Raw genomic sequence first — 20,205 nt, forward strand, 5'->3', positions numbered from 1 at the left:
GAAATGCTCGTATCAACGAGTAGATCGCACTGAGGAGCAGAAACTGCCCCAGAGGTGGCCGGAAGCCGCCGGAAACCACCACCACAGTGGCGGCACCGCCACCAAACCAAAGTCAAAATTTGACAAAACTTCCAACATCAAAGTTCTTCATCTCAACTCCAATTGAAACATTCATAACTAGTACAAAGTCAGAATCAAAGCCATTTGGCTGGAATATACCTCGCAAGTTCAGAAATTCGAAGAACCCTAGATTCCCAATCTTCAAAATTCGAGCTCCACAGGTTGAATCGTTGCAAGCCGCTTAGAGGGAAGCATGTACGTCCTCTGGGCTTCAAAAGCCCCCAAAGAACGCCAGCTATAGTGGCCGGATCTGGGAGAACCAAGGCCGGCGATTTGAGGCGATTTGCAGCTCCACCGTGCAACTTCTCGGCCTTGTAGCATCGTGCACAGGTCTACCCACACCGTGAAACTTCATCGAGACGAATTTGGGACTGAGACGAAGAAATAGGGACAAAAATCACGGCCTATGGTGGCCGGACGGCGGAGAACGAAGCCGCCGAAGTTGGCTGGGCGGAACTGAGGTCGGGGGAGAAACTTTCCCTTTTTGGAAATTTTCGGGGTTTCTGAAAATTTTTGGGATTTTTGCTATTTAACTAAAATGGAAACTTTTTCCAAATGCCATAACTTCTTCATACGAACTCCGATTTCCGCTTTTCACATGTTCACGAACTCGTATCGACGCGCTCTACGACTTTCTTGAAGGAAGTTCTCACAGAATCTAAACTTATAAAAAGTCAACCTTTGTGAACCCCCCCAAAACGTGCAAATAATTATTTGTCCAAAAATAAATCCACTCCACCCTCGAACCACGAAATCGTATAAACGAACACTTTATTAATCCCAGGAAACATTTAGGAATTAATAACAAATTTCCGAGGTCTTACAATTGCCCCCCAAGTATCTTTGTTGGTTGACGATGCATGATCCTCAATTGCACTTTTGGAGATGAAGATGTCCCAAGATCGGCTTTGTCGCCAACTACCATGTCATAGAACATGGACTCTCTAGAATTAGCCACAAATTGGCTTTTGCATTTGACCCCTTGTTGGTCAAAATTTCCCATATCAAGAGCCTCAAAGAACTTGAATTCTTGCATGTGATTCTCGGAACCAATAATTAAATTGTAATTATCATCATATTCATCATAGATTGGCTCCGCATCGAGATCATATTTAGAGTCACCAAAGATTGGTGAATTGATCTCCTCTGCAAAAATAGGCATATCAAACATTTGTTTGCCTCTATTTTCTTTCCAGACATCATATTGAGACGCATCTATGGACTGTATAGTATCCATCATAGACAAATTTCTTTTGCAAGAAATTTGAATAACTGTAAACAAGAGTTAACTTATATCGATGATACTCAAACTTACAGTCGCGAAGGACAAATTGGCCACTAGAATAATTGTTCTGACCATTCTTGCAACGTGGGCTGCAGATGTATCCTCCACATATACCAAGGCCACCGCTTGGCCTTGAAGCACTGATGAAGAATTTCAGCTTGAATTGATTAATAAAGCCACATATTGGCTTCTCAAGACCACAACTTAATTGATAATTAAGTTGGCCATGATTGTGGCCACCTTCACCATGACGTCCAGTAGCATGGCCAAGGTAAGATTGATGATTAAGTGGGCCATCTTTGTTGTAAATAGCAGATTGATTCGCTAGACCACATTTAATCAGTTCTTGGCCTTCGTATAATTCTGTTGATTCACAAAGCCGCTCCGCATGATTAGAGGAATGAACATGGGCAGAATCTTGCCCCCCATGTATCTGATCAGTAGCCACGTATATGGCTGGGTCAGTGGAGAAATCAGATATTCGTTCAAAGACAATTGTATTGTCAGAAGAACAATCTTGTTGATGATCTTCTCCATGTACAACCTCTATGTAAGGCTGTGATTTTCCAGTGAGGTCCTTCGATTGATCGCCACCTATAGGTAATTCAATCTCAGAAACAACCTCTTCGCATGCAACTGCTTGACTTTCCAAGAAGTCTTCATGATCTTTGCCAACTTCAGACTTAACTTCTTGGTCGGTTTCTGATTCCGCAGCTTGGCAATTCAGAGCATCTTCTGATGCCGCATACTTGGTTGGGAGGGCATACTTGGCTGGGAGGACAAAAACCGTGTCACCGATCCACTTGATTTGGCCGGGACTCTCAATAATCACCTCATTAAGTGAGGAATCTTCATAGGCATCATGTTGAGACGCCTCTAATGTTTGCTCAGTCTCACCATAGCCAAATTTGCAGGAGTTTTTGAACTCCATGAGTTAGGCATTCTAGGACTTTCCTCATACAAGGATTTCTCTCCGGCTTCCCAATGATGGACGCAAAGAGACCCTAGTAGGTCCCACTGCGTGTGCCAAAATGTTTGGCTCCCAAAATCAGTCTGGTACAAACTGTCTCTTTTGAATGCGCGAGCGTGCCAGTACCATGGGGTGCAGTCGTCGGGGCGTCTCTTGACCTGACTTCTTCTCAAACGATGTGGACGAGGAGAGCATCAACCTCGTCACAAGGTTCTTTTCTCTGCCTTCCGGAAAAGGACTTCTTGCCTTACGAGTAATGGCTTTGGTTGTGGTCTCTTGCGTTCACCGAATCGATACTTAGTGTTGTAGACTAAGCAGAGCAATCACTGGGAAGTTGGGAGAAAGCACGGGTTTGCTAAAGAGTATCTTTAGCTTCGCTGGGTTGCGAGGGCGTTACCCTTTCTTCGCTGGTAGTATCGGTGGCAGTGGCACTAACAGTCGGCTCCTGGGGAGACTGAGACTAGAAGTACGGTCGCCGGGTTGGTTTGGTGGCACTGACAGTCGGCTCTTGAGGAGACTGGGACTGGAGTGTGGTCACCGGTAAGAGAGGTTGCTCCGGGGAGGCTTTGATAATCGTAGAGATTAGTTTGAGAGTTGTCTTTTTCTGTATCGCCTTTAGCCTCTATATATAGGCTGCTCGTAGATTCTCCTTCCAAATAGGAATGAAATACTATATTTTAGGCCATAGTTATTGGCCTTTAATCAAATCAAAACTCTTAATAGTTTTGATAACATCGTAAGCAGTAAGAGATTAACTCTGTCGTAGCAATCTTCTAGGCAAGGTTAATTACCTTTTAGAATCCTGGATGTAATCTTCTTGGATGCGAACAGTAGGATATGCACGTCTCTTAATTGCAAATATATCGTTGCGAGCACTCTGTAGTAGGGGTGGGCGGCTGGGCGAGGTTCGGTGCGGATCGGTGTTAGGCCAAAACCGCAACCGAACCGCTTCATTCGGTTGTGCTATATCTAAAACCGCAACCGCATTTTAAAAACCCACACCGCTTACTTCGGTTACACCATTTTGCGGTGCGGTGCGGTGCGGATCGGTGTCGGTTGTGTTCGGCTTTCTTTTTTTTTTCACATATTTTCGACCAAAGTCGATAAATTTAGCTGTCCTAAAATGAGCAAAATCAACTATCAAAATATCAACAAAATAAACAAATCATAATCTATTCACTAAATCAAGTAATGAACATTTCAAATAACCTGTTCATGAAATCAACATCTCAACTAGATAAATAACATTAACAATCTGTCAGCGTCCCAGTTGGTATTGTTCCCGTGCTTGACCCAGTTGGTGTCGCATTGGGAGTTTGCAATGCTCCACTTCCCTGACAATGAAATCAAACACATAATTTAGCAGAAATGAACATAGTTTGAGATGCTAAACTAATTTGCTGTACTAGTAGCTCAATAACAGTAAACAATGAAACAATCAATTAACAAACACTCATTGTCAAACAATTATCAAACACTCAAACAGTCATTATCAATCAATTATCAAACACTCTGTAAAGGAAAACTAATGAAAACCAATTATCAAACACTCTGTAAAAAAAAAAAAAAAAAAAAAAATATCACACTGAAATCAACAGATCAACAACAACCAGACTTGAAATCAACAGATCAACAGCGTTAAGACTTGAAATCAAACTCAAAATCATCACTATCCACACAATAGCTCAATCATGATTTCAGACTTCTCAAACAAACTTAAGAAGCAGTGATAACAAAACCAAATCGATTTGAAGAACTGAAGAAGCAAGCAAGTAAGAATTGAGATAACATAAACAAGCTGAACCCAAAATTGATTCGAAGTCGAACTCAAAATCAAGGTGAACCCATACCGATTCCATCCGGAGATGAGATGAGAGGACGTCCTCGGTTGGAGTTAGTCAGCGTCGTCAGCCTTAGTAGGCGTCTTCGGTCGGCGTTCGATTGCTGTGCGTCGAGAGAGAAGAGGGCTGTCGCTGTGAGTTGAGAGAGAGGAGAGGACAACCTCGGTCCGAGTTAGTTGGCGTCGTTGACCTTAGTCGGCGCCTTCGGTCGCTGTTCGATTGTTGCGAGTCGAGAGAGAAGAGCGGCTGTCGCTGTGAGTTGAGAGAGATGAGGGTCTCGACGAAATGAGGGAGAGTTGACATGAGTCAGCTGGGTTTTCTTCAATGAAAGCAATCAGGTGCAATGAGGAGTACGTGTAACCGGATTTGAACCAATCAGAATTCGACAACTATTAAAAATAATATCAATATAAATATATAATATTAATTTAAATAAATACTAATTATTCGGACTAGTTTGGTTTTTTTCGGCCGGTTCACAAGCTGAACCCGGTTCAGGACCGTATATATCCGGTCCGGTTCGGTCAAGTCTTTTTTTCCCCTGTTTCATCCGGTTCGGTTCCCGAGCCGGTTTTCCGGGCCGGTTAGGCCGGTTTTTGGCCTCCGGTTCGGTTTCTGCCCACTCCTACTCTGTAGCTCGCGGCATGCAATCATGTATTGGGGATCTGATATATATATCCGCACCTTGTTCCATGTCCACCTTAATTGCTTGATTGCATGGGAAACCATATTGAGTCCTTAATGAATTGGTCCATGTCCATGCCACCTTTAATTGCAATATGTGTAGCTTTGATAACTACCATGCATGCATCACGTCCTTACTCTTTCCTTAACTGATCAACCATGCCAAAAGCAATTATAGGAATATATATTCTTGATGCCAGCTTGCATAGTATTCGCTATCCTTTCGCGAACGTATCAATTGTATGAGAATATTCACTATTCGCATGGCTCACATCAGACTCGGGATCAAGCAAATCAATTATCTTTAATTATCAAATATTCGATAATTAATAATAAATCAAGGAGTATTCAGATTTGCCTCAAGATTGCTTGATCTCCAAGTAGGCTTTATTTAGCCTCTAGACAATATATTCCGAGCTTGTCGAAAATATATAACTTGGACCACGGATATTGGCCCGGTTGTCTTCGAGTCCTCCTTCGTCGGGAAAAAATGTTATTTTGGGTTCAAACAGATGCATTGACACCATTCACTACAGATTCAGTACAGAAAGATTAGGAAGAGATTCAAAAATATCTAGAGCACTTTCTCCAAAAGGGCCAGGAATATCCACCTATAAAGCAAAAAAATTCTATATAACAAACAAGTTTACATTCTAAATATCCTAAGCTTTCATATCAAAATGTAATGTCCCACAAAAGAACTTCTGTACTAGAAAAATAATATTACCTCCAGAGACTGTAATGAAGGAAAATTCCGCGGTACATACAATAAGTCGGCCAGTGAGGTCTCATAGGCCCTGGTGACGGTTCCCTTTATTCTAAAGGATTTCGGATTTCCCCGAAGATTCAAGTACGAAAGACATGGCAACTGAAAAGGAATAAATGCCTAAAACAACAAAATGAAGAAAACATATCAATGAAATGCTACTAGATTGCCATTAAATGTTATTGACCAATCCTGTACGCATGACAATCTGAATCTAATAATCAAATGTTGCTATCATGTATATTGCCAAATAGAATATCACACTCACTCAGCACAAGATTGTAAAATCAACAAAAACTACCGAAAACGGTCGAACCTTATTGATTAAATTCTGAACACATCTGTCTGAAAGATCAAGATCCGTGACTTGCTCCAATGACGGTCAGGCAGATCAATGCTGCCCGGATTTTCCTTGTCAAACACTCCTCCACAAAACCCCAGTGCATGCCCACTCGCCAAAATTTCAAAAAAAGAAAAAAAAAGTTACAGATTGAAACTTTAATTTTCTGGGAAACCAAACAGGGTCCTAGGAATTAGGGGACAGCTGCAGAGCCTGTTTGGAAGCTGAGCGAGAGAGGAGTAGGATGTATCGGAGGTTCGAGAGGACTCTGGTGGAGCTTGTAAAGTTTGTCTTCTGAAATTTACGTTGGGTTGGGCTTGTTTGTTTGCAGCGCATTGGGGGCTTTCTCTGTCCCGAAGCTGTGGTATGAGAACTGACGAGGCATTGCGAAGGTCAAGTGACCCTCCTAGCAATAAGCTAGCTACACCCGTGCATCAATTAATCACAAAAGCAGACATACACTATTCTTTTTATCAGAAGAATTACTGGTCCACCCCAAGGACTACGTTGCCGGCCTGATATCCAATTGTAAGTAAGACCAACATGTTGCCGATCACAACATGTGTTAAGTTGCGAGGTGCCATCATCTCTTACGTCCTCTAAATTCTTATGCTAGCTCCTACAACTTAACACATGCAATGAACTTGCCAAGTTGTTAGCTTACTGCAAATATTCAAAGAATCAAATCCAAGATATTTCTCCCTTTCTCATGGAAACATTCCCTCTTGTACTATAAACATACACATGTTCATATCGACATCATCAAAAGGTCCACTGCATTCATCAAATCTTAATGAAATCATGCAGCAATGCTCCCCGGTGATTAACTGCAGACCCCTGATATGGCCACGGTTTCGATTATAATTAAACTCAGTTGCAACTTGCAACCAAGTCTTCTAAAAGTGCGCCATTTACTTATTACATTGGGAAGGATCGATTGGACCTATTACATTGTTATCCTAAACCTATTTTCGGCCCCCATAAACAGGAAACTAGTTTGTTTTCATCAGATAGTGGTTTTATAAATAAATCTGCTGCGGAGGAAGCAGACAATGTGACTTGAACTAACTTTGCAAAGTGTTAAGAGGTAGGTGCATTCAGAAGCTGATAAACTCAGGTATAGCGTTGCAAAGAAACCAAGTCACAAAAGTTCAAGAGGAAAGTAGGATGGTTTCATTGGTTTTCCGACATTAGAGCATGGAAAATCTGCTGAATCGAGTTACTGCATCTGCTTATACTGAGCAAAATATTCATGAACTGTGATCTCTACTCCATTTCTATTTTGTCCTTTTTATTTTATTTTAAAAAGGTCTGCTGTCTGCAGGGTTTGGAGTGATTTTGTACTCCTTGGAGGCGTAGGTCACTATCTACAAATTTTTAATCATCCTCTTAGCCATAGTCCAATCAATCTGGTAAGGAGCTTTGACATTTTGGTTCTCCATCAGGAAATTTACAACAGGACCAGTTTTAGAATCATTGTAGTGGAAACGCCTACAGCCTAACATCCCTCCTCCCAGCTCTATGCAGCTCTTCGGGCTGTTGTGGAGAAAGATTGCCGAACAAGGAGACAACCCTGCTTTTGCTGCATTCTGCCTGAGAATGATGTCTAGAACTAACTGCTTCCTGAAAATCGTAAGAGTCCCGACCTCGCAAGGCACTCGCGATTGCTTGCCCTGGGATTATAGCAGCAAAGTTGAACTGCACCTTTATTGTTTTGGAACGAAATCACTGCTTTACTCGATGCCAATTATGCAATTGAACGGACTCAAGTGTAATGGCAATTAAACGGTCTAAAGTGTCAGACTCAACGATGGAAGGAAAAAACAAAGGATGACTTATACTTTAAAGAGACGCTCTATAAAAAAATTAAAAATAGACCCGTTATGAAACTTATCATCTGGATGGAAATCAAGGACAAGAAAATAGAAGATTAGCTTCATAATCCAAGTCATTGAATATTTCAAACAAATCCCTCTTCAAAAAAAAAAAAAATTTATTTCAAACAAATCCCGAAAAATGCCCCGAGCCAATGTTTTAGTATCAGGAGCCACGACGCTGAAGTAACTCATGCCATACTCCCAGGAAAAGGTCGAACGACCTTCAACAAAAGGGTACCTGTACCCGAAACCAACACAGGTGGGTGGGTAGAGAATACCTAGGGGCGCGAGACAACTCTCTCTAAGGGCATCTCCAATGGTGGAGTCATAAGCCATTTTGGCTTTGACTTTTGTGATGAGGCATTTCCAACCAATCTCAATGTGTAGTCATTCTTATGAGTCAAAAGCTTAGCCAAAATGACGAAGGATTGAAAAACGAAAACCATTTTGGCTTCAGAGGGACAAGACATGGGCCCCAACTGCAATTGATATTAATTTGACGTAATGGTCAACACGCCACAGGGAGTCTGGATCCCTTACTTGCGCAAAATGACAAAATAATGGTGGATGGGGAAGAAACGCGCCTTACATGCGCATCAATGGTGACTGACACTGGGCTCCATGTGTGATAGAAGCCGTTGGTGGCTTCCAACTGTCATAAAACGAACGACCCAAATTCAATCTTCATTAATTCTATTTAAATGAAAGGCCAAGATTAATTCGTTCTAAAAGTAAAAAAGTAAATATATATTTACTGAATCTCTAATCTGACAGTGAAAAAAAGTCATGGATTAAAATTAACGGTTAATAATAAAGTAATTTTGTTTTAAACCTGTTTGACTCCAATTTTGCTGCAGCTGGTCAACAGTCTCTTTTCTGCGCGGGCGTGCCAGCACCGTTCGGGTGCGGTCGTTGGGGTGTCCCTTGACCTGACTTCTTTTGAGCGACTGTAGACGAGGAGAGCACCAACCTCGTCGCAGGATTCTTTGTGCCTCGTGCTGGAGGACTTTGTCTTGTGTCACCAAGTCGATACTCAACGTTGTAGGTTAAGCAGAGCGAAATCACCGGGAAGTAGAGAGAACTTGCTAAAGCGTGACTTTAGCTTGGCTGGAAGGTTTGGTTTGCGAGGGCGTTACCCTTGCTTGGCTGGTTCCGTAACCGTTGTGGTCGCGGTACTATAGTCGGCTCCCGAGGAGACTAGGACCGAAGCACGTTGACAGAGGGTTTGGTGGCACTGACAGTCGGCTCTTGAGAAGACTAGGACTGGAGTGTGATCACCGGTAAGAGAAAGAGAGGAGTTGCTCTTAGAGAGGGGTTGCTCTAGAGAGGCTTGGATAATCTTAGAGATTGTTGTTGTGAATTGTGTGTTGAAGTGTTTCATTGTAACCTCTATTTATAGGCTACCATGCCAAAGTGTTTAGCATTAAACAAATGATAGTGGAGCATTAATTGGAGATAAGAAATGATGAATTTTGGAGATAAGGAAGCATAATTGGAGATAAAGAATGATGAATTTCGGAGATAAGGAGGCATAATTGGAGATAAGGAATGATGAATTTTGGAGATAAGGAAGCACTTTCGGCTCCTTTATTCCTTCAATTATATCTCCATCAAGCATTCAGATTTTGACCGTGACTTCTGCATAACAAATGTTCCACTATGAGTGTAGATCATCCTGGTCAAATTTCAGAGCTTTTGATATAGTGGTTGGGACGGAAACGCTCCTGGACCTCTTACAGGTCCAGTTTTCCAGTTTTGCTTCTGCAGAAAATTGGACTGATTGTTTGAAGGCCTTCCATTCAAAACTAGCTCTGGCACTCTTCATAAGAAATGATCCTTGGGCTTTCTAGATTTAATCTAGAAAGTTTTAGCTCATTTAGATTTCGTTTGGTTAGTCTGCCGCCCCTCCTTCCTTGTTTAGCTCGGTTTCTCCTAGCCGAAGTAGGAAAATGTGCTAAAGTTGACTTTTCATGCTTCCATGCTTCCATAGTAGGCTTTATTTAGCCTCTAAATATATATTTCGAACTTGTCGACAATATATAGCTTGAGCCACTGACATTGGCTCAATTTCTCCAAGACGTGCCTTGTCAGGCCAAAATGCTCATTTTGGGTCCAAACAAAACCAAAAAAACTTGAAAAAATAAAAGAATTTTTTTAAAAAAATCAGAAAAAGGTTCTTGCCCGTTGGAACAGTAACTTTAACAAATTCTATACATATCAACCCTCTTCTTCATAATTTTTCACTCCAAAACATCTCCAATCTCCTCCAAACTTCATCCTCTTTCGCCATTGTTCTTCATCTAGCTAGCTTTCAATTTTTTTAGAAGATGCCCAACCCAAGACAAGAGCAGGGGCAGAATCAGGATTTAAACATTGGGGATGTCGAGACATAAAGTAAAAAAAAAAAAAAACTACACCGAAAATAAATTAAAAATCATATTCAATATAATCCATAAATAAACAATAAATTCAAAACAAACCGATAGATAACTCTCGTTTCAAAAAAGAAAAAAAAAAGCAACCTGGTTTTTAATTAATGTTACTGTATTATTATTGATAGGAGCGTAAAATGCGACGTTTATAATGTTTAAACCCTATATTTTGCTAAGTTATTTCCTTTATCTTGATCAATTTAACTTAGTTAGTGTTTTACAGGTAAAATGAAGTCTCAAAGTCCAAAAATGGCTAAGGAGAGCATAAAAGGCGTGAAAATGGAAAGAAATGAAGAAATTGAGTTCTACTCATACTAGGAAACCTGATGAGACTAGGAATCCTGGTGGTGCTAGGAGATGCTATGGCTTCAAGATGACTCAAGATAGCTCAAGAATATTCCAGAATGCACAAGAAATTTCGGCAATTGAAGAATGGGCTTTGAAATTGTCCAATTGAGAAGTCTGGCCCAAAGATTGAAGCATGTGACTTGCACATGAGTTTCTAGACTCTTCTTGACATCTTGGAGGAGTCCTAAATTAATTCCATTTGGTTTTTGCAGTGAGAATAAAGAATATTCAATAAGATTTCGGAAATCCCAAAAAGGGAGAGTTTTTAGGAATCTGCCTGTGCAGATCAGTCAACTTCAACAGAGCCCTGAGGACATCTCAGAACTCATAAAATTGTGATCTATATATGGTTGGAAAGCTACGGATGTCTAGTTTTCAGAAATTTTTACAGCGCATCAATATCTATTTTATAGAAGAAGTTATGACTGTTTTAGTGCACTGAGGTCAAATCTGCCGGAAATCTGTTTTGTGTCAAAGAAGTTCTAACTCAATTTGGTTTCTACAACCTAAAAGAGATATTTAGGGAGTTCTAAATCAAATTGATTTATACTTGCTTGTGGCAGATTCCTGTTGGTCAAATTATGAAGCCATAATCATGACACAAAGGCTATAAATAAGGGAGGAGGATATAGACACCATGCATAAAACAATTTTCCATCTTCTTCCTCTATCCATTTTCTCTCCATTCTCTAGTTCATCTTCTGCGTTTCAAGCAAGGCAAGGAAGAAGGAAGAAGAAACCGTGAGCATCCCTCCATCATCCACCTTGAAGCCGTGAGTTTTTGAAGCTTGCTTCCAATATTCAAGAGTTTAAACGTTCAAGTTCTTCATCACCATCTCCATTCACGGTGTAATTCAACCTCTTCCTTTGTAATCACTTTTGATTTTTCCTTGCTTGATTTCGTTGGTTATGTCTAGTTAACAATAACATTGAGGCAAAGTTTGAGCCTAATTCTTATGATTGAATAAAAGTTTTCGATTCCTATATTTGTGATTCCAAAGTTGCTTATGTGAGATTGTTCAATTAAATTTGCTTGATTGATATCCTTTATGTGTTTATCTTATGTGGTTCGAAACATCTAGGGTTTACATATGATTGTTGCTAGATTTAAGAACATGATTCACCTAATTGTTTTGTGAACTTGAATCAAAAGTAGTAAAGGCTTTGGACAAGAGTCGAATTTAATTGAAAAGGATTGCAATTAGATGAACTTATTCATACTAAGTTGTACACTTAAGTTGATAACCTTTCTCTTTGTTCTTCATGCGTTAAACATGTTTTGATGATCTAGCTTTCTAGAATTTGATTGCATGTTTGATAGGATTGATCTTTGTGCTTTCACTTAGGTTAATTAGTGATGAAAAGTAAAATATGGGAAATCATTTGCTTTGAATGTTTCACATGATCAACTTCTTTCTCATGACTTAGATGAACAATTATAGGGTTGAATCGAATTTGATTATGAAATTGGTTTTGATCTTTGTTTCATATGTTCCATTCTTGTATTTGTGTTTATATATTTTCTTTACTTTGTTTCTTTTAATTTTTGAAAAACCTAAATCAAACCCCCCCCCCCCCCCCCCCCCAAAACCTTTCTTTGATTTTGTGATATATATGTGTTCTTGTATATAAGTTTCAGTTTTTAGTTTTTCGTATTTGTAAATATTTCAAATATAATCTGAAAATACCTTAAAAGAATTAGTGAACTTTGTTTAGTTTTTAGGTTTAAAGTTTCAGTTCATGTGTGTTTTTCTAGTTAGTCTTGTGTTAGAATTAGTTTTTATTTAGATTTTGTGTTTGTGCTATATTTATTTGTATTTACTTTTATATTCCTGTTCTTTGTTTCAACTTTGTAAATAATACTTTATATTTATACATAATTCTAAATTTGTTTACAAAATTACAGGAGTACCCTCAATCCTCGGATAGAACGATCCCTATTTACCATATACTAACGATGACATTTTACAGGGTTAAATTGACTCTCATAATGAGCGTATCAATTATTATTAGTGATTGTTTTATTAAGCTTTCATATATCAATTGATTATCACGTGGATTTGGGAGGAGGGGGGAGGGGTCCTCTTCATGAATGGAAGGTTTTTCCTTAGATTGGTTAACGGCAATGCACATACAAGTATATAAATGACAGTAAGGTTGGGGGGGGGGGGGGGGGGGGGGTCGGACCCCGTCAGACCGAAACACAGTTCCGCCACTGGACAAGAGTGTTGGAAGCCATATAGCCCTGTGCGTAGCTGTAGTTACCGTTGGTCAAGATGGTGATAAGGGTATTAGTCAAGAGAAGAAAAAATTGTGGGAGCGTATACATGAAGTGTACGAGACTTGCAAGCCGGCTGGAGGCATGATTAATTAGATTGGGAGGAGAGTGTGACGGTCGTTGGAAAAAGATTAGACCGGCATGCCAAAGATAGCGTCAAGCTCTTAACAAAGCGGCACTTCTTCGGGGAAGTGGTGATAACGCCATCAACGGAGTAATCATCCTTATTCTTGAAGTTTAATTCTTATTTTTAAAATAATTTTTGCCGTTATTTTAGCATGTTATTTATATTGACTTTCATATAAATATATATAGGACATGTATAATATCTTCTTATTTATAGGAATCACAAGCTAAATCAATATATTGTCAACTATCTGTTAATGTCTAAGATTGAGCGATAGCCCAAATCTCGGTTAACGCTGGTCCGATGGGCGGACCGCTACTTGTGATGTTCTCAGAGTTTCCGCTATCTGTCAAGTAAAATACAAAGGGCGTCAGAGGGAGACCACGTTGGGCGGTCTTCTCTTCTCCGATGCCTAAGTTAGTCAATATATTTGTGTTGACAGAATAACAGTAGGTAAGTAGTAAATGCGTAATTAATGAGGAGAGAGGAGTGGACCTTTTATAGGTGGGGAAGAGATTGATCTCTTTCTTGTTTTCGATGTGGGATTGATATGGTTCAATTCCCAGCTTCTGATGTTTCAGCGAGGCGCTCTTGGCGCGGCGATCTGGGGGTGAGCCGGGGCTCAAGTGATAGCCTGCTTGGCTGTGTTTTCGTAGGTCACACCGTTGGTGGTTGTTGGTACCGCTGGCGGTAGCATGAGCGTGGCTCATTATAGCTAATTATGCTTCACAAATGCTCATGTAAGTACAAGTCCCCAGTCAAGGAGGGCAATCTTGGTTGGGGAGTTGCCTAGCGGTTTTGAAGCGTTATTCTTGCTAGACTTGCGAGAGCATAATTAGCGTCAGTGCGTTGTCAACCATGGATTTATTACGAGCAAACGCTTTATACCCTTTCGGGTGGGCCCCTTCTAGGCCCCCCAGGGAGTCCCCCACTCCCCGGCTAAGATAGGCCTCCGTTTGGCCGGCATATTGCTTGTTGAGGGGGAGCTGTGAGCAGAGGGTATTGGGTAGCGAGCCCAATCTTTGATACCCTAGTGTCGGGGGTCAACGTGCCTGATCAGGGCCGTCGAAGACTGTTGACGACATGTCCCCTTAATTGTCTCGGAGGAACAGGGCTTGATTGCAACTCCGCGTGGCGGTTGTTGTCATTATGAGGCGTTGCCTCGGGAGTCGCCGTTGGCTGAAGTCCCTCCGCTGGAGGTCAGCGGTATGATGCGTTGGGGGGACTATCTCACTTGCAAGATGAAGGGGAGAAGTTCCGCTAGCGGTGTTGCGCTTAGCGGAAACTGTCTCGCTTGCAAGATGAAAGGGAGAAGTTCCGCTAGCGGAGACTGTCTCGCTTGCAAGATGAAGGGGAGAAGTTCCGCTAGCGGTGTTGCGATTAGCGGAAACTGTCTCGCTTGCAAGATGAAAGAGAGAAGTTCCGCTAGCGGTGTTGCGCTTAGCGGAGACTATCGCTTGCAAGGTGGAAGGGAGAAGTTCCACTAGCGGTGTTGCACTTAGCGGAGACTGTCTCGCTTGCAAGATGGAAAGAGAGAAGTTCCGCTAGCGGTGTTGCGCTTAGCGGAGACTGTCTCGCTTGCAAGATGAAGGGGAGAAGTTCCGCTAGCGGTGTTGCGCTTAGCGGAAATTGTCTCTCTTGCAAGATGAAAGGGAGAAGTTCTGCTAGCGGAGACTGTCGCTTGCAAGGTGAAAGGGAGAAGTTCCGCTAGCGGTGTTGCGCTTCGCGGAGACTGTCTCGCTTGCAAGATGGAAAGAGAGAAGTTCCACTAGCGGTGTTGCGTTTAGCGGAGACTGTCGCTTGGTGTTGCGCTTAGCGGAGACTATCGCTTGCAAGGTGAAAGGGAGAAGTTCCGCTAGCGGTGTTGCGCTTAGCGGAGACTGTCACTTGCAAGGTGAAAGGGAGAAGTTCCGCTAGCGGTGTTGCGCTTAGCGGAGACTGCTTCACTTGCCTAATGGTATGCCTGCTTTTTGACGGTTACTTCGAATAGACGCTTTGTCTGACAGCGCCCGACACGTGGCTATCATGCATTGGGTTGGCGTGTGGGTGTACGCCTTCTCCTAATCCGGATAGTGAATGCGATCGTGGGGCACGTGGATGGTTCCCGTTTGATGTCGTTTTTTAGCGGACGGCCTGGATTTGTTTGATGTTGACATAAAAGAGAGGGAAACTCACAGGATTTTGACAGTTTCATCACTTCAAAACCGAACTCCTCGTCTTCAAGCTGTGTGTTCTGAGAGCTGAGGAGTAGATTCTGCAATTCAACCGAGAGCGTTGTTGTTTGAAGAAAGAGATTCGTCGCAGGGAAGACCATCGTCTCCAAGCGCATCAGGGTTCCCATATTTCAGGTTGGTGATCCGAGCCCCGTGTTTATTTAATTTGTTTGTGTTGTCTCAATGCTTTTGCTTTTCGAGGTACTTGTTGTCTTTCTGTGATGTGTCTGAGGGTCTAGGATGGTTTAGGAATTGGTTTGGGCGTTTTTGGCAGGGGTTTGAGGGTTGTAATTTTGCTAGATGGTCGAATTTGGGTTCTGAGCCTAAATCATCCCCGGCAACGGCGCCAAAAATTGATGCAGCTAAAAGGAAGCGCGCAATTTAACCCTGCAAAATGTAGTTGTCAGTATAGAATAAGTAGGGATCGTTCAAGCCGGGGATTGATGGTACACCTGTAATTGTAAAAATAAATAATTAATAAAAGTACAAAGTATTATTTACAAAAATAAAACAAATTAAGAATAGAAATATATACAAATTAACATAAAAAAAAGGGGGGATTTTAGGTTTTGAAAATTAAAAGAAACAAAATTAAAACGTAAAATACATATACAAGGGTGGAACGCAAGGAACAAAAATCAAAACCACAATCATATGCATGAAATCCAATTATATATACATTGTGTTCTTGTTTTGGTATTTTCTGGGTTTTCTGGGTATGACTGTTCTTGGTGTTCTTGACTAAAATCTGGCATAGGGATAGTTTAGATCGTTTTGGAACTGACTGACTTGGGTTTTAGGGTGTTTCTGATGGCTAGCGTCATAGAGATTTCGAGCAGTGAGGATTCCGGGTCTGACGTGTTGCTCAGCGGTTCAGATAGGATGTTTATTGACTCGTTGCGTCTGTCTGCCTTTACAGGAACCTCATTGCCGGAACCGCTAGATATTGAACCCTTACAAACCATACCTTCGGAAGTGGCTATGGCTCGCGGTGGGCGTCCGAAAAGTTCGACGGCAAGGGAAGAACCTGCCGCCCGTAAGCGGCGCGAGGAGAGGCTAGCTAACCATAGTGTGGCTAGTGATTCCGCTGGTGGGGAAGATGCCGGTGGTGAAGAGATAGAGTTGGCTTGGGTTCTTCGTGATGGTACGCCGGTTGAAGAGGCGGGCAGTCCGATGACTGCGTCGGCTGTCAACCGTCTGAAGAGTGTGTTTCGTCTCCCTGGCGTGGTGAAGTTATGACCGCCGACGAGGGACGAGAAGGCGGCAATTCTGCCGGTGGGGTACGCCGCCGTTCACGAGGCCATCTTCCGCCAGGGAGTAACTCTACCGCTACTGCCAAACCTCCAGATTTTGATTTGCGAGTTCGACCTTGCCTTTGGGCAAATTTTCCCTAATATGTGGCGATTATTGAATGCGCTCAACTCACTCTGGCGGCTTTCTGGCTGCGAAGGTCTGACCGTGGCACAGGTGCTGCACTTCTACAAACTGGTTTACATGAGGCGCCAGGGTTGTAGAGGACAGGTGAACCTCACTCGCCGCTAGGGGGCGCCCAAGTTAATCGAGAATTTGAAGGATTCGATGTCCCTCTGGCGGTTCGACCTTCTGTATTACTACCGCGGGATGAGAGTATGACGCGGGGGAGAATGAGGAGGCGCCGACATTTAGGATTAAGTCGGAGTTCCAACCTATCCGAGGTTGTCGCTAGTTTCCACTGACCAATGTTTGCGGTTTTCCTTTTGTAATATACCTTTATTATGTTTCTAACATCACCTCTGTTCCTGTGCAGCGGGCCTGCGCTATATGCTGACGCGCGAGGAGCAGTGCCGCATAGCAAGGATCAAAGGGTGTTGGCAGAACAACAACTTACTAGATCTCCGTCTGTTGACCGGCTGGGAGCTGTTGGTCGATTTGAAATTGACTCGTGCCCTTGGTAAGCGACGTCCGCCAACCTGTGCCCTTGCGACCCCATCTTACGCTTATGCTAACTTGTATAGTTTGCTTTGTTCAGATTCCGTTCCTGGTAACAAAGCCAGCCGCGACGCTTTTTCCAAAGCCATGGACCATGCGGATCTGCATAACTTTATTGAGGGCATGTATGCAGCTGGGCTTAGCGCGAAGCAGACCGTGGTTGATCCTCAAACGCAGGCGCTGAGCCACTCGGAGGTTGAGGTGGTGATGTCGATGCCCCATCACTCCCATCTCGCCGCTGCCGGTCAGACTGTTCTGCAGCTCGAGTCTCGCGCCGAGCGTGGGGCTGCTGGCGGGAGTCAGGCGCGTGTTGCTCCCGAGAAGCCCAAGGAGAGAGTGCCCACCAATCGGCGTGGGCCCCAGAGGGAGAGGGCGGTGCCGACGAAGGAGCCCGTTGCCATTGCGGGCCTGGAGCCACATGATCCGCCGAGGGTCACCACTCAGGGTCCTCTGCAGAAGAAACGGCGGCAGAATGACCCCGTCGAAGGGGAGAAGGCAGAGGACTCGGTGCCAATTGGGATCCGCCAGCAGAAGAGGGCGAGGCAGGCCTCGCAGAAGGTGACTGTGGCCGTCGCCGGGGAAGTGCCGACGAATGGGCTAGACTCGTTTGCAGCCTACACCGAGTTCCTGACGGATCTTGAGCAGGAATTCCTCTTCCATCTGTGAGAGAGGCTTGGGTTCGGCGGAATGGATGGGACTGTCCGCCTTACGGCCGTTCAGCAGTCCCCGAAAAGCTCAGCATTTGGGCACTTGTTTGTTGGGCTGCATGAGCTGTTCTTGGCGGCGTCGAAGTCGTCTCCCGCTGAGCAGCAGCTGAGAGAAGACATGGAAGGCCTCCGGCAGGAGTAGTAGGAGACGTCCAAACGGCTGGCGGACACTGAGCGGCTTCTATCCAAGGCCGAATGTGACCTGGTGGATGTGCAGGGCAAGCTGACTGTCGCCATCGACCGGGATTTGGAGCAAAACAACAAGGTTGCCAGGCTGGAACAAGACATGGCCCTGCTGCAGGAGCAAGTGGCGGTGAAGGGTAAGTGTTGCGAGATCCTTCAGCGGGAGTCTGTCGCCAAAACCGTTGAACTGAAGAAGCTGGAGGCTGAGGTTGCCTGACTGGGGGCTGCGAGGAGTCAGGTAGATGCTGCTGTTGTGGAGGCTTACAAGCAGTCTCCGGAGTTCAAGCACAATCTGACAGAGGCGGAGAAGGCTGGTGCTGCTGCCAACTTCGACATGTTGGATAAGAAGGGCGTCATCGACTGGAGCAAGGCGCCTTGGCCTAAGTCTTCTGATCAGCGGGAACCGCCTGCAAGCGAGCCAATGTTCAGCCAACCTGAGGGTGTGAGGTCTGGCAGTGGTGAGAGTGGCCAGCGTGTGGTGGATGGTTCCCAGCAGACACCGTTGCCCACTCCCTCAGACGTCTCCCGCGCAGAGTTTTTGGCCGCCCATACGCGGGAGGACGGTACGATGGTGACGCTTAGTCCCACTGCTCCGAGGTCCGATTAGACAAGCCGCTCGATCACCCCGACTACCCAAGCTGGCGCTGAAGGCGTGACTGGTGCTTCCAACAACCCATGAAGACACTGCCCTACTTTTCTTAGCTTTGTTCTGTTATTTTGCTATTGCTGTTGAGGCGTTTTTTTTTTTTTTTAATCTGTACTTGGACAAATTTTTGGTTGGGGAGTCCCAACCTATATTTATAATGAAATGCCATTTCTGTTGAAATTATCCGTGTGGTTTCCGCTGATAATATGTTAGCGTTGTTTGGATGTTGATATACCGCTAGAGTTTTGACTTGTGCTTTTGTTAATCAATGAAACATTAAAGGAATTAAAATTGTTTTAAGTGCACAATGTAGCGGACGTGGTCCGCTGAATGTTGTTGGCGTTGCCAGTTTACTTTTGTGCTGTGGAGAACAATGGTTTGAATAATTCCTCGTTTCATTGATAGCTGATAGATCAGCGTTTACAAAAGTGGGGTTGTACCCGTTGGGTAGCTTCCCTTAGCTAAATATTGCACAAAAATTTAGCTAAGTCAAGATGCTCTTGGGTAGCGACATGACTATTTGTAATAATACCGAAGGTGTTCAGTATTCCAATGGTGGGTCGGTGTGACGCCATCCTTGTCCATCAAGTAGAAGGTGTCGGGGCTGACGACTTCCACTATTTTGTATGGTCCTTCCCAAGTGGGACGGAGTGCCGTTGGCGGGGGAATGACTTCCTTCATGACCCAGTCCCCAAGTTGGAGGTTCCGGGACTCTGGTGTTATAGAAACGCGATACCCGTTGTTTGTTTTGCAAGTTGTGCAAATGGGCCTTGTGGTGCTTTTCCTAGACGAGATTCTTGTTGAGGTTGATGCCCTCGCCGTTGGTCTCGGAACAGTAGCCCTCGACCCTAGCGGTAAGCTGGGTGACCTCGATGGGTAGGACGGCCTCAATCCCAAACATCATACAGAATGGTGTTTCACCAGTAGTGGATGTTGGGGTAGTTCTGATGGCCCACAGAACTTCCGGGAGCTTCTCCGCCCATAAACCCTTGCCGTCATCGAGCTTCTTTTTTAGTAGCTTCTTGATTACCTTGTTTACCGCTTTGACTTGGCCGTTGGTTTGGGGGTGAGCGACAGATGCAAAGCTCATCTTGGTGCCCAGGTTAGCGTGAAAGATACGAGCTCTTTGTTGTTGAACTGTGTTCCGTTGTCTGTGATGATGGTATGAGGGACGTCATAGCTGCAGTAGATGTTCTTCCAGAGGAAGTGAGTTACCTTGGCGGTAGTTATTGCTGTCAGCGGCTCCGCTTCTATCCACTTGCTGTTGTAGTCTATGGCAACAATGATGTATTTGAACTGTCTCCTAGCGGTTGGGAACTTGCCAAGTAGGTCCAGGCCCCACACGGAGTGAATCCATGGGCCGATGATTATCGAAAGGGGATCCGCCAAGGCATGGGGAAGGTCAGCGTATTGTTGACAC

General features: G+C 43.7%; 1 protein-coding gene across 4 annotated transcripts; it reads left to right on the top strand.

Moving 5' to 3' along the window:
* The first annotated feature begins 11,316 nt into the window (after positions 1-11,316).
* On the top strand, positions 11,317-18,899 carry LOC133714049 (uncharacterized). 4 transcript variants are annotated; one of them, XM_062140075.1, is made up of 4 exons: positions 11,317-11,512; positions 12,570-16,975; positions 17,068-17,211; positions 17,290-18,899. In XM_062140075.1, exons 3-4 carry the CDS (start codon positions 17,082-17,084, stop codon positions 17,913-17,915), a joined length of 756 nt encoding a protein of 251 aa, XP_061996059.1. In that variant the 5' UTR covers positions 11,317-11,512; positions 12,570-16,975; positions 17,068-17,081; the 3' UTR covers positions 17,916-18,899. The 4 variants fall into 4 exon arrangements, with proteins under 4 accessions (XP_061996059.1, XP_061996051.1, XP_061996044.1 ...); XM_062140067.1 differs by lacking the exon at positions 11,317-11,512 and having other exon boundaries at positions 12,248-15,416; positions 16,201-16,975; XM_062140060.1 differs by lacking the exon at positions 11,317-11,512 and having other exon boundaries at positions 12,248-16,975.
* The last annotated feature ends 1,306 nt before the right edge of the window (positions 18,900-20,205 follow it).

The sequence above is a fragment of the Rosa rugosa genome, chromosome 1, assembly GCF_958449725.1.
Source record: "Rosa rugosa chromosome 1, drRosRugo1.1, whole genome shotgun sequence".
NCBI lineage: Eukaryota > Viridiplantae > Streptophyta > Magnoliopsida > Rosales > Rosaceae > Rosa > Rosa rugosa.